The sequence below is a fragment of the Austrofundulus limnaeus genome, unplaced genomic scaffold (assembly GCF_001266775.1).
Source record: "Austrofundulus limnaeus strain Quisiro unplaced genomic scaffold, Austrofundulus_limnaeus-1.0 Scaffold313, whole genome shotgun sequence".
NCBI classification, from domain to species: domain Eukaryota; kingdom Metazoa; phylum Chordata; class Actinopteri; order Cyprinodontiformes; family Rivulidae; genus Austrofundulus; species Austrofundulus limnaeus.
Window position 1 is genome coordinate 513,215 of NW_013952715.1, and position 14,156 is coordinate 527,370.

The following is a 14,156-nucleotide window of genomic DNA, read 5'->3' on the forward strand; positions in this document are numbered from 1 at the left end:
ACTCTGGATGAGCTTAAGGCACAAGACCCAACACTCTGGAAGAGCTTAAGACACAAGACCCAACACTCTGGATGAGCTTAAGGCACAAGACCCAACACTCTGGATGAGCTTAAGACACAAGACCCAACATTCTGGATGAGCTTAAGACACAAGACCACACACTCGGGATGAGCTTGAGACCCAAGACCCAACAATCTGGATGAGCTTAAGACACAAGACCCAACACTCTGGATGAGCTTAAGGCACAAGACCCAACACTCTGGATGAGCTTAAAACACAAGACCCAACACTCTGGATGAGCTTAAGACACAAGACCCAACACTCTAGCCCAAGACACAAGACCCAACACTCTGGATGAGCTTAAGACCCAAGACCCAACACTCTGGATGAGCTTAAGACCCAAGACCCAACACTCTGGATGAGCTTAAGACACAAGACCCAACACTCTGGATGAGCTTAAGACACAAGACCCAACACTCTGGATGAGCTTAAGACCCAAGACCCAACACTCTGGATGAGCTTAAGACACAAGACCCAACACTCTGGATGAGCTTAAGGCCGCTATCGAAGCATCCTGGGCCCCCATAACACCTCAGCAGTGCCACAGGCTGATTGCCTCCATGCCACGCTGCATTGAAGCAGTCATTTCTGCAAAATGATTCCTGACCAAGTATTGAGTGCAGAACTGAACATAATTATTTGAAGGTTGACTTTTTTGTATTAAAAACACTTTTCTTTTATTGGTCGGATGAAATATGCTAATTTTTTGAGATAGGGATTTTTGGTTTTTCTTTACTTTTTTTGCCAAAATCATACATGTTAAAACAATAAAAGGCTTGAACTACTTCAGTTGGTGTGCAATGAATCTAAACTATATGAAAGTTTAATGTTTATCAGTGCATTACAGAAAATAATGAACTTTATCACAATATGCTAATTTTTGAGAAGGATCTGTACATGCAAACTTGTAGTTTGCTGCAAATTTTGATTTCAAATCTATTAATTTGAAAACACTGTCAAGTGTTACGCCTTTAGTAAACAAGCGTTGACTATCCTGCATGTTTTAGAAGTTCTGCAGAGGCCTTGTAATCACTCCTTTATAGAAGCAGAGAAACCTCTAAAGCATGAAGGAAAGTGGCCCTCGTGGACCAGGATTTAGGACCACGGGTCTGCTGGCTTCATAACGTAAAACATTTTTAAACGTTGTTTTATAAAATGGAAAGTTTTGATGGGTACTTACCTGTCAATCATCCCACACAGCTGGGCTGACTGACAGCTACAGGTAGAGGAGGGGGCGGCACATATGACCGGAGAAAACCCCAGTCTGTATGTCATCTCATTAAAAATAATTTAAATCACAAGAATGAGACTGTTTTTAGATAAGTTAGTGGTTTTGACACCAAGATGATTTTTTAAAACCAGAAACATAACATTTTGTTTACAGATTAAGAAATAAATAATACAAAACAGATGCTCACCAAGTCAGAGGTTCTCAATGGAGTCTGCAAGCCATAGCTTAAGGGTCCTCAAAAAATGCAACAAATTGTTAATTATGTTATATCATTTAAAAATGCGTAAATACAAACGGGAAACAATGCGCCAGTAAAAATAAATAAATAAATGAAACTAAAATAATTGCTTCCGTGACATTTAGGGGTTGAAATGGAGGGAGTTTCTGTAAATTGTTTACCCCTGTAAGGGGTCCACAGACCCAAACATTTTGAGAACCCCTGCACTAAGTGACCAGATAAGAGAGGAGAGTAAATAAATTAGCTGTTATGGTTCTTTGTAATATAATATTATTATTTTATTATTAATTCATTTATTTCATTCTTAAAAAAACAACAAAAAGTGCATTAACAAAGACAAACAACAAAAAGGGTAAGTAAATCAACCACTGAATGAAAAGTGTGCAGAAAGAAGAAGAAAAATAATCTCTATTATGCTAAATTATACCGTGGAAATGTCAGCATTTTTTGTCATTTTCACTGATTGTTTATTCTGGAAAATTATTGTTTAAAGGAAGACTAAATTTAAATGAACTGTACAACATAGACGTGCAACTTTAAAAGTTCAGCTTCACGTTTTATCACGATTTGAAATGAATACATATTTTAAAAAGAACGTGGTTCATTGTTTACATTTAATAAATTACTGCAACATTGTTAAAAACAAAAATACTCCAAGACTTGAAATTCCAAGTTTCAGACTCTTAGTCTTAACTTGAAGCTTGACTTGGGACTTGAGGATGAAGACTTGAGACTTGTAAAGCAATGACTTGGTCCCACCTTTGATAAATTGTATAAATGCCATCAGTTTATTCCACTGTTGAAACAAAACATCCAGTTTTTCTTTTTATTTAATATAATTTTCCAGAAGCGATGTGTGGGAGTTCTTTGTTAAACGCTTCAGGATCTCATGTTCTTATCACAATAAATATTCTTTGTTGTTTGAAATCTAATCACCCATGCACTTTTGGACTCCTGCTCTCCTTCATGTCAGAAAGTCAGCGTCTCTGAAAGGAAGCTGCAGCCGAGTTCAGATTATGTTTCTCGAACTTGTTCAGAGTGAACTGATCATTCGGAGAGTTCTCTGAGTTTTAGCAATGAGCCAATATGTGGGTGTTTTTTAACCAGTAAGTTGCTTTAATGAAGGGAAGAACACAACCTGAAATATAAACAAGTCAGCACTGATGAGGTGGAGACCTGTGCACAGTGGGATGAAACTTAACTTCTGTTTAGTACAAGTTAAAGCATAATTTATAATTTACTCAAACTGTAAACAGTGTGACAGATGAGACAGAATAAAAAGAAAAAAATGTTTAAAAAAAACCAAAAAGTTCACCAGTAGCTTTTTCAGGATTTAAGAGGGAAGGTATCTAATGTGTTGATTAATCCTCCTGCTGCCCTTGGGTCAAATGGTGGTCTAAAGCAAAAGGCACTAAAAGATTACAATAATATATCTGCTTTATGTCGGGTTCATACAACAGAATATTAGGGCCACTGAAAAAAAATCTCAGAATTCTGAGTTTAATCTCAGCATTAGGAGAAAGTCAAAATAAGGACTTTTTTTCTCAGAATTCTGACTTTCTCCTTATTCTGGAAAAAAACATCAGAATTTTTACTTTAAACTCAGAATTCTGACTTTAAATTCAAAATGAGAAAAAAAAGTCAGAATTCTGAGTTTTTCCTAGCCTGGTTAAAACCAGCCACTTGTTATTGAGATTAAGTGATTCTTGCTGGAGGCGTGGCCTCTGCTGGAGTCTAAAATGATTGGATTGGTTGGCGATGACGTATGTGTACCAGCTCCACTGTGAAGGAGGCTAAGCTAAGAAGCTACCTGGAAATCACGTGTGCTGTAAACAACCCTACTGAGAGGAGAAAAGTGCTGAGCTGAACGAGACGACTGTAAATGAGAGCTGCTGCTTTGTCAGACAAATTTAATTTAATTTGGAAGCCTTATCAATACAGACTGGCTTGATTTACTTCCTCCACTGCCGTATGCTAAACTAACTAGCAGACACTGCGTAGAAAATCAATGTTGTCGTTCAAAACGCCGCCTTCTGTTCTCTGATTGGCCCGAACAAAATTTTCCTGAAGAAATCCTTGTCTATGGGAGAAACCCCAGCCGGAGCAGTGAAGTGAAACTAGAATTGAGTGGAGCTGCGTAGGAAGGCAAGGGCCAGGCTAAGTTTTTCCTAATTCTGAGAAAAAGTCAGAAAACTGACTTTAATCTCAGAATTCTAAGAAAAATAGTCAGAACTCAGGCAAAAATAATATATTTTTTTGCTCTGTGGCTCTAATCCTCTTCTGTAGTATCTCACCTCTAATAAGAGTTAATTTGTCAGATTGGATTTTTTAGGTCTGATATAAACTCTACTGCCCAAAGTCCAGAACCTTACATTGTGTCCAAAACGGGGTCCTTCCCAGTCGAGGTGGGCCAGGTCCTTGGTAGACCATGAAGACCGGACAAAATTGGCTGTGAATTTGAATGGTCTAGCTTGGTTCCCAAAGTTGGGCTTGGGACCCAATTATGGGTCATGAAGCACCTTGGATAATCTCCAGAAATCAATTTAAAGGGTAATAAAATAATTGCTGATGTAATATATTCCCTATAATTATTACAAAAACACAAAATAAGTAAAAATAAGTATTTGTATTTGTGTATAAGCTGCTTAGATTGTCAAAAAGCCTGTGTTTTTAGGGTTATTAACAAAGTTCATGTCCTCAGACCAGTAATATTTGGGGTCACAAGTTTTTGCCATGGATATTTTGTGGGTCAGAAGAAAAAGGGTCAGAAGATAAAAATTTTGGGAACCACTGCTCTAGCCTCCCGTCCTTACCCCATCCTTCGGAGGACCCGGCCTCCCATTTTGGACACAGACTTAAACTGAAACGCTGTGGTGGGACCCTAAAAGAGCCAATAAGAAACAAAATCAGCAAACCTCAATGAACCGATGCACCATTATAAAAGAATAAATAAAGTGGTCCAAAAGTGACAGATTGACAGCTGCAGACATGTAATGATCAACAAATTTAGAGTTTTATAACTGTAAAGTAACAGCAGCATCCTACTAAACTTCTTTTCAGTCTGATCTTGGTCCCACCAGTTCTCAGAAAATGAGTTGTTCAGTTCACTGAGACTGATGTGATAATGGTTCGACTTCTGCACCGTTTCACACGACAGATGAGCAGTGTTGCAGCAGTAAACGTCTGTCTGCACCCGCTGCATGTCAACAACACATCAGAGCTCAGACGTCCCGTGGTTTTCTTGCAGGAAGGAGAGCAGCTCGTCAAGAAGGTGGGTGGAGTGTTTGCCTTTAAAGTGAAGGACGGGCCCAATGGGAGCGAGGCCACCTGGGTTGTGGATGTGAAAAATGCCAAAGGTTCTGTCACCAACGACCCAGGTATGTGTCTGGAAACTGATGTTTTAATCTAAGTGCAGGTAGTTTGGTTCAATATTACAACACTTGTGGTTCTGCTGCTGTTTAGAATAGAATATTAAATCTATATTATTTTCCCATTCTGAGCATAATTCTTGTGCTTTGTGCAATCTGTGGGTGTTTTCAGTTCGATATTATAGATTCTCAAAAACGCTGCTTTTAGTCCTTTCAGCATATGTTGGTGTGCTTTAAATGAAACTGATTTCAGGACACAAGAAGTTTTTATTTCATACTGAATGTGAGGCCAAATGTTATATGTTATTATGAACGCTCAGGATTTATACTTTTAATTAATTTTCAGTCTGTAGTGTTTTTTAATGCTCAAAGACTTTTTAGGAGACCGCTTTTTTTAAACAATAAATACCTTGAGGTTGTAGGAGTTTCATTTCAAATGATTATTTTTCAGAATAATTGTCAGTGTTTCTTATAAGCTAATATAAACTTGGGCTTCCAAGAACTGTTCAGTTTTTTTTCTTTTTTTCTTTTTGTCACTTCAGAAGAAAACGAAACTAAATATTAGTTTATTTAGTTTATTTATTTCTTCATCATCAGTGACTTTTTTTAAGTGAAGAGAAAATAGAGACAGAGAAAAACAGAGAGAGACATAACTAGAAAGATAGAAAGATTGAAAAAGCGATTAGAAGTATATTAAATATACACCAACAAAACACAGGACCACACACCCAACATCTGTCCGCTCACTAAAAGCACTAAAATTCTTCCACAGCCAAATGAAAACTCTGCTAGTTTTTACGGTTGGTTGCAGTTTTAGTCAATAAAGGTGGGACAACCACATCAGTTAAGTTTTCACACAGGGTCAGGTTGGTTTGGACACTAATCAAATTTTATTACAAACTCTTGGTCCACAAAACAACATGGAACAAAACAAAGAAACAACAACAAAAATCAATAATAAAATAAATACTAATAAAAATAGAAAAATCACAGTGGGCAAACATACATACAGTATATGGTGGTGATTTGGATCCAGTGGTGAGAGAGGATGCCAGACAGGCCTGGTAAACCCAAATGTTTAGTAGGGGTGAACTGGGAGAATTCTGTTGAGCCCCTGTTGTGGAATTCTTTATTTTACCAAAGGCAGAAACATTGTGATCAAAAATATAAAGACACTCCATAGAAATGGTCGTCGTGTTTTATTTGCATATGCAAGACACATAAGCTTTCACAGCAGCAGTGTTAGGCAAAGTGCAACGCAGAGCAGTGTCAGACAAAAATGTGTAACGAGGCAGCCTCGATGAACATTTATACAGAGTAAACAGATCATTCAGTCCACCAATGAGTGTGTGACAAATTATCCTACTGAAGGTTATTACCTCACTGATGGTCAGCCAGTTACATTAGGGACAAATACCAGACAGCCATGGAGCCATGAAACAATCAAGTTGTAGACAGAGACAGAGAGCTGTGCCATATATTATCAGAATGATGTGTAGAAAACATGAGAAGAAAGGTCAGAGCATTCTGAACTGAAGAACTCAGAGAAGGCAAATTATTTTTCAGACACAACCCCTGTCCATGGCACACCCCCTGTCCATGGCACACCCCCTGTCCATGGCACACCCCCTNACCCCCTGTCCATGGCACACCCCCTGTCCATGGCACACCCCCTATCCATGGCACACCCCATGTCCATGGCACACCCCCTGTCCATGGCACACCCCATGTCCATGGGATCTTCAACCCACACCTACGGGAGAGTTTGTCACGTCTCAGGGGAGGTCGGGATACATGGAATCTGAATGGGCCATATTCAACCCTCCATTGCAGATTCTGCTTCTAGGAGCTGTAGCATGAAGGTCATTAGTGCCTGTATCGGCGGCAACCGAAGTGTGACTAATTTGGTCACAGATGCGACCTGATGTTTTTAAAAATGCACCTAAAAAATCTTCGGTTGCACTGGTTAGGGTTGGGCATAATCGTATCGTGTGCAATTAATCGTCAGAAAAACATTAATCGATTAATTTTTGGCACTTGACGATTAATACGATTAATGCCACCAGGCAGACTAACTGCTTGGTGCTCCTCTCTCATTCAGATATGACCAACATTAAAAAAAAGTTGTGTAATTTTTTTATCTATCAACACAATTTAAAGTTTGATGTACAGCTTGAAGTCTGTAATTTTGACACAATTTGGAACAGGATTTTACGAAGAGCAAATTTTCTCCCTATAAATTGGTCAAGTGACTAGGATACAAGGGTGTCCAGGGACTCGGGGGGATTAATCGTCAAATTAATCGTTATCGGCTAAATACCACGATTAATCGTGATTAATTTTTTTGACAATATTGCCCAACCCTAGCACTGGTGCGCCTATTCGTTCGAGGAAGCAGGGGGGATACGGTTGCCCACTGAAACAAAGAGTCTAAATAGCTGCGTTTCCATTGACCATGAAAATGCGCAAATTAGAATTTCGAAAATAAATTTGCTCAATGGAAACACGTCAATTTTGAAAAAAATTATGTTTTTCGACAAGATGTTTTTGCGCTAGGATGAGATGGTATTTCGGCCGTATCAAAATTGGTGTTTTTCGCAAAACTGCAATTTTTCGCATCACGGGAGTCACGTGATCAACAACCGGCTGTTTCTACTGGCGAAAAAGACAACGACGAAGAAGATAACAGGAAGTAGAAGTAGTAGTAATATCACAGAAGTAGTAAAATAAAGTAGTAAACTCACAGACTACAATTTCCCAAAAACATAGCATACCTAAGTAGGGGCTTGTCGCTGGAAAGCCTCGATAAAAGACGCCGACGTCTCCTCTGCTGATGAGCGCTAGTGTCGTGGTAGCAATATACTATGTGTTTACATCCATTGCTGCCGCCATGTTTGTAATATAATGACTTATCACGAGAACAAGCGTATTCACGCATGACTTTAATAGCATTTCTTACTTAATGGAAAAACCGCAGTTGCGAAACTGTGTTTTACGACATTAACTGAATATTGACAAAGTTTTGCGCACATTTGCAATGGAAAGGCAGCTTATGTCTCATAATAAAGCAGTCTAGCAGTACCAACATAGCGCTCCGCTCTACACCCCGCGCATACACACACTCTTGTTCTTGTTCTATGCTCATGGGGACTTTTCACTCCCATTCACTTACCGGTTATTTCTACAGCCTAACCTAACCTAAACTAACCTCACACCTTAACGTTAAACCTAACCTCACCAGGCTGTGGCAAAAATATGCGAACTTGAGCACAGTTAATCAACCGTGTGTTTTTTTTTTTGTTAGTTTTTTTTATCCAAACCAGAGTCGGAAAAACTTTGTTTTTATGTTGTTTACTGTGGAAATTAAATGTGGATGGTTGCTTGCTCTTAAGTCTCAGTAGTAAGTAAAGTCCATCTTGCAGTCAGGTTCTGCTCTGGGAGCCCAGCAGCAGATCATTCCAGCAGGAAGCTCACCTGTATGGCAGGCTGCTTTTACATATAATCGGCTTCACCACAGTTACGTTCCGGGTTCTGAAAATGGTTTTATGAGTAGACATCCTAGTTTTTTAAGTGAGAGATACATAAATTCAACTAATACAATTTAAACTGAAGACTTTTTCATGTTATGTTTTCATTTTTTTAAAATATTTTTCTCATTTAATAAATATTAGTAATATTTCTGTTATTAATCATAATTCTCTGTTCATCATTCTGGTTTAGCCAAGGCCAAAGGACCTGAAAGCCAAACTACAGGAGTTGCCCATCTGAGGGGCAGGTGTAGTCTAAAAAAAACTAAACCATGAAATGTTTAAGATGTTCTTAAAATGTTCCGCTTTTAAACATTTGTACTTACAATTTAGAATTTCTTTTATTTCATTTATCTTGATGTTTAAGTTAAAATTTCAGGTCATAGAATCATTTTAAATATTTTTCAGTAAGTTATATGTCTGTGATTCTGGTTCAAATATAGAACTTTATTTTTGCTAGATCGTTAACTAATTATTTGCAAGTTAATATTGCCTCAATTGACAATGCTTTAAAAGAAGTGAACCTATAAAACTTTGGTGTTAACTGCGACAAGTTTGCAATTTTGGTTGTACCTAACTTTTGTACTTGTGCACCTAAGGGAAAAGTTAGGTGCACCGGTGCAACCAGTGCAAAGAGTTAGTCTAGAGCCCTGCCACTTAGCAAAAAGTTGGGAAAATTCAAACTTTTGTCACCTTTAGGTCTACTGATCATGACAACGCTTTTACTAGCATTATATTTAATGTCATGTTTCATGCCATAATCAGAACAGATGTTTAAAAGTTCTTGAAGATCAGCACTACTAGGACTGAATACAACATCATCTGCATACATTAAATTTGCAAGAGTAAAACCAATAGTACAGCCAGTTTTACATGGACACTGAGGAAAAATATAAACAAGACACTTGTTTTTGTTCCCGTTCTTCATGAGCTGAACTCAAAGATCTAAAACGTTTTCAATGTGCACAAAATAATTTCTCTCAAATATTGTTCACAAATCTGTCTAAATCTGTGATAGTGAGCATTTCTCCTTTGCAGAGATATCTTGTGTTAAATAGGGGGGTAAGAAACTATCGATACACTGAAATATCGCGATATTTCATTTCCCGATACTGTATCGATATTCTAAATCCCCGTATCGATTTTTAATTAAGGTTTAAAATGTCAACTTTCCTGCCAGCCGTTTATTTTTATGTTGTAGTTTAGCCTCTGACCACTAGTTGGCAGCAGTGAGCCAGCCATTTGGCTCCTCTACCTCTTGAGGTAGAGGCTATTGTTAAATGTTGGGTGACCATATTGTAAATTAATATTAAAAACTAAAAGCTGCAAAAAATATATTTTCAAACTATTTATTGTCAAATTTAGTCTAATAATTGAAAACATGGATGAAATAAGAAACACGAAACAAATAAAATAAAATACATACAAAGCAGAACACAGCTAAATGTATGAAAAGCATGTCTCTGTAATATTAGAATTTTCTGAGACAATGAATTTTGGTTTTTCCTTTTTTTCCCCTGTAAGAGGTTTTTATTTAATAGAATTTTTGGACAAAAAAATCACAATATATCGCGATATATCGCCTTGCTTACAGTATCGCAATATATTGGGATATATTGTATCGTGGCCCCTCTGTCTTTATGTATCGTATCGTCAAATTCTTGCCAATACACAGCCCTAGTATTAAAACATTTTGTTTTTACTCAGGTTATCTACTTCTGATATTTGTTTGAAAAGAAATCTGTGAGGGGGTGAAGACTTTTTCTTAGATGAATGTACTCTGCTGAAAACTGAAGACCTTTTGTTTTCTGGCTGCTAAACAAATTTGTGTTTAAATTCTCTCATTTGCTCGACTGTGTACTAATTCTCATAAAACAATACACAGAATCAAAGCAATTATACCGAGGCAGTAGTTGGACACTTTGACGTGGTTTTCTTTCTTAAATAGACTCCACATTTGTGAGTTTACACTTCTACTCTGGCTGATGGTTCTTTTGAAGCCTGTGTAGTTTTAAAAAAAAGCTTATTCAAAACCAAACTGTGACTCTTTGTCAAAGTAAAAAAAAGCGTTCAGAAAAGGAAGGTGTTCTGCTTGAATGTGCTCTCAGTTTCTGTGAGAGTCTGCTGTCAGCAGGGTGATGTGTGAAAAGTACCATTGACAACACAGTTAAAGGCTGAGTTTAAATTGTTCTCAGGTTCAAGTGTTGAAATATTTTTTCTCTGATTTGGGTGACAGCTGTGCTTCAAATAAACCTCAGAAAAAAACTATTCAGTCACGTCGCTGAAACCCTGAACATATTTTCCCAATATAATAAATGGCTTCTTTGTTGGATTTCAACAGCACTGCACATCAAAATAATGAAACAAAACTCCATTCCAATTCTGAGAAACGGAATCCGCTCGCCGTCTGTTTTGATCTCCTCGATGCTTTTATGGGTTAAGAGAGGCAATTCTGCCAGAGCAGTTCACCGACTGCACGAGATGATTGTGTGCAGCACACACACTGATATGAAACATGAACACACAGACTCTCGTGTAAGTGGTCACCTAACAGCCTCCATTAGGCAGACTCGCCTTGAATTTTTGCTGCCTCTAAGCCATTATTTCTGAACCCATCACTGTCCCCAAGAATGAAAGGAAACGTTCAAGGAAATCCTAAAAGTTCTTTCAGGAAAAAGTCTTGACTTTAGCTTTAGTGAACGTAATGGATTTAAAAAAATAAAGTTATATACAAAAGAAAAATAAATTTAAAACAAAAAGCAAACAAAAAACAAGAACAACAATAGTGGATTAGATTTACATGTTCAAAGGACTGGGTAGAAGTATAAACTTACTTTTTCACCTACCCCTCTTACATGTAAAGAATCATCCATAATTACAACTTATATTAACTTTGCTATAACATTATTTCTTTTTTAATATTTTCTACATCCATATCTCTAACTTAAATAAAACATTCATTTTTGCATCCATAATTTTTAATACATTAACATTTTTTTCAATAAACCAAAATATGTAAGTGACAATTTCTTTAAACAAAATATTAACATTAATAATAGCAGCAATTACCATATTAATTTCTCATATTGATATGCAGTGATGACCATCTTCTTAAGACATTTTAAACTGTTTAATATTTGGACATTGCTTGATTTCCATACTTAAACCATTCCACAGCTTCACCCCATGTACTGATATACAAAAGCTTTTCCTTGTGGTTCTATATTTTAAAAATTTAAATTCACATTTTTCCCTTAAATTATAAAGTACTCCCTTTTGAATAAAAAGCTTTTGAATGTTTCTTGGTAAGAAATTATTTTTGGCTTTAAACAAAATAATAGCCGTTTTTAAAATTTACTGACATAGTGAATTTACAAAGTTTAGATTTCATAACTCAAGTCTCAATTACTTCTTGTGTTTCTTGTGTTTGTAATAAAACATTAATTCATTAATAATGACAAACGTATCTGGTATGATCAATAAAAAGGTGGATGCAAGCAGAGCAATCATTCTAAATTTCATTTTTTTACTCCTAAAAAACAAATTACCAGAAGAAATGGACCAAATGTTAGGCAGCAACGTTTATTCTTTCTGCCTGATGGGTCAGTCTATTGGCTGTTAGCTGACGTCATTAATGCACTTAACTTAAGAGAATCTCTGGTGACACAGCCACCAGAGATGCTTTCCTTTTTAATGGGACATATTATGCAAAATCCTTCTTTATATTATCCCTTTAACATCAAACAGGAGATAACTGCTGCCCTTGTGGGTTCATCTTTGTGGGATTCAAGTGAGCAGCTGCCTCATAGTTGATCCTTTTTATTTGTCTTCAACAGCTGTTAGATCTGTATGATGCTAATGTTTTCATCCTCTTATTTTGTTGTACTTGCAGTGTTTTTATTTGGTCGGTTTCCGTGCAGATAAATTAAAGTGGCGACTTTCGACAAATTAGAGGGGTCAGTTGTGGTGACAAGCATGATCTATTCAAACTGTAAATTTTATTGGTAAAGTGTATAACTTTTATTTTTGGATGGTCTACATATTGGGCATGAAAGATTCTGAAGTGATTTTCAAATGGCAAAAATCAATTTTTGCTAACATTAATAGATAACATTATATTAAATTAAAAATTCTGGAAAAAATTAATGAAAGTATAAAAATACTCTATTTGAAATGCATCAGTAGTTGTTTTATTGTCGTTTTGCGGATATAACCGATCACATTGTGAGGTGCTTCAATGTAAATGTACTATCACCTGCCACTAAAAGAGCAAAGGTGGGCAATAATGTTTTTGCTTATGTCTGTACACTGCCTGGCCAAAAAAATTCTCCACCTGGATTTAACTCAGGTCTATGATGTGGGGCTGCTGCAGGTGGTCAGGTCTAGGTTCAGCAACAGTTTGTGCTCAAAGAATGAGGTCAGCTGACTACCTGAATATACTGAATGAGCAGGTTATTCCAGCAATGATTGTTTCTTCCCTGGTGGCTCGGCCATATTCCAAGATGACAATGCCAGGATTCATGGGGCTCTTATTGTGAAAGAGTGGTTCAGGGAGCAAGAGACATAATTTTCACACATGGATTGGCTCCACAGAGTCCATTGAGAATCTTTGGGATGTGCTGGAGAAGGTCAGATTCTACCATCATCAATGTAAGATCTTGGTGAAACATTAATGTAACACTGGATGAAATAAATCTGGTGACATTACAGAAGCTTATCCAAACAATGCCACAGTGAATGTGTGATGTAATCAAAGCTAAAGGAAGTCCGAGAAAATATTAGAGTGTGAGAATTTTTCTTTTGGTGGCAACATCTTTTTGACCAGGCACTGTGTGTATGTGTGATAGGTCCATCATGATCCATTTAGGGCATTTTAAAACGTCGTCAGTCCACCCTCCATGTCCACCTTTGAGGATGCAGAGTCTAAAGACTGGGGGTAAGACGAGTCCACTACCATGGCAGATGTCACTGATGTAGTCAAAAAGCTCCTTGGTGGCAGGGTGCCAGGATGAGATACGCCTTGAAATGCTGAAGTCCCTGGATGTTGTGGGGCTGTCATGGTTGAAACATCTCTTCAACATTGCACGGAGGACTGGGGCAATTCCTGTAGAGTGGCAAACCAGGGTGGTGTTCCCATTTTCAAAATGGGGAGAGTGTGTTTGAACTATTGTGGGCTCACACTTGGGAGGCTCTAATCAATCATCAAACCTCAGGAGGAACAGTGCAGCTTCTGTCCTGTAGAACCAAAGCAGGAGCTGTGTCTGCATTCTTAGCACAACATCAAGCTCATTCTCAGTGTGGGTTGGGCTGTGCCTTGTCTTTGATCTTGTTTGTACTGTTTATGAGCAGGATTTCAAGGTGCAGTTGTGGAGAGGAGGGTGTCTGTTTGGGAACCACAGGTTCTCATCTCTGCTGAATGCAGAGGATGTGGTTCTGTTGGCATCTTTAAGGCGTGAGCGTGCACTGGGGCGGTTTGAGGCAGCTTGGATGAAAGTCATTTTATACAAGTCTTATGGTGCGTTCACACCGAACGCGATTTCAGCGTCAGGAGCAGCAGGTTTACATACAAAGTCTATGGTGGACGCGCTTCAAGCAACGTCGGGAAGTTCTGCGGCGCCTCAAGCGCGATTAGAGCAGCGCGATTTGAACGATTTGAAATCGCTGAAGTTGGGAAATCTGAACTTTTGCAGCTCGACGTGCAGCGTCAACCAATCAGAGAGACTCCACTGTGT

At 37.8% G+C, this 14,156-nt stretch overlaps 1 protein-coding gene across 1 annotated transcript in view; it reads left to right on the forward strand.

Moving 5' to 3' along the window:
* scp2a (sterol carrier protein 2a) overlaps window positions 1–14,156 on the forward strand; it is a gene marked incomplete at its 3' end in the record, with an annotated part of 104,434 nt that overhangs the window by 77,405 nt on the left and 12,873 nt on the right. Inside the window, 1 exon segment of the mRNA XM_014021985.1 lies at window positions 4,777–4,906. Within this exon segment, the coding sequence (XP_013877439.1) occupies window positions 4,777–4,906 (130 nt within the window).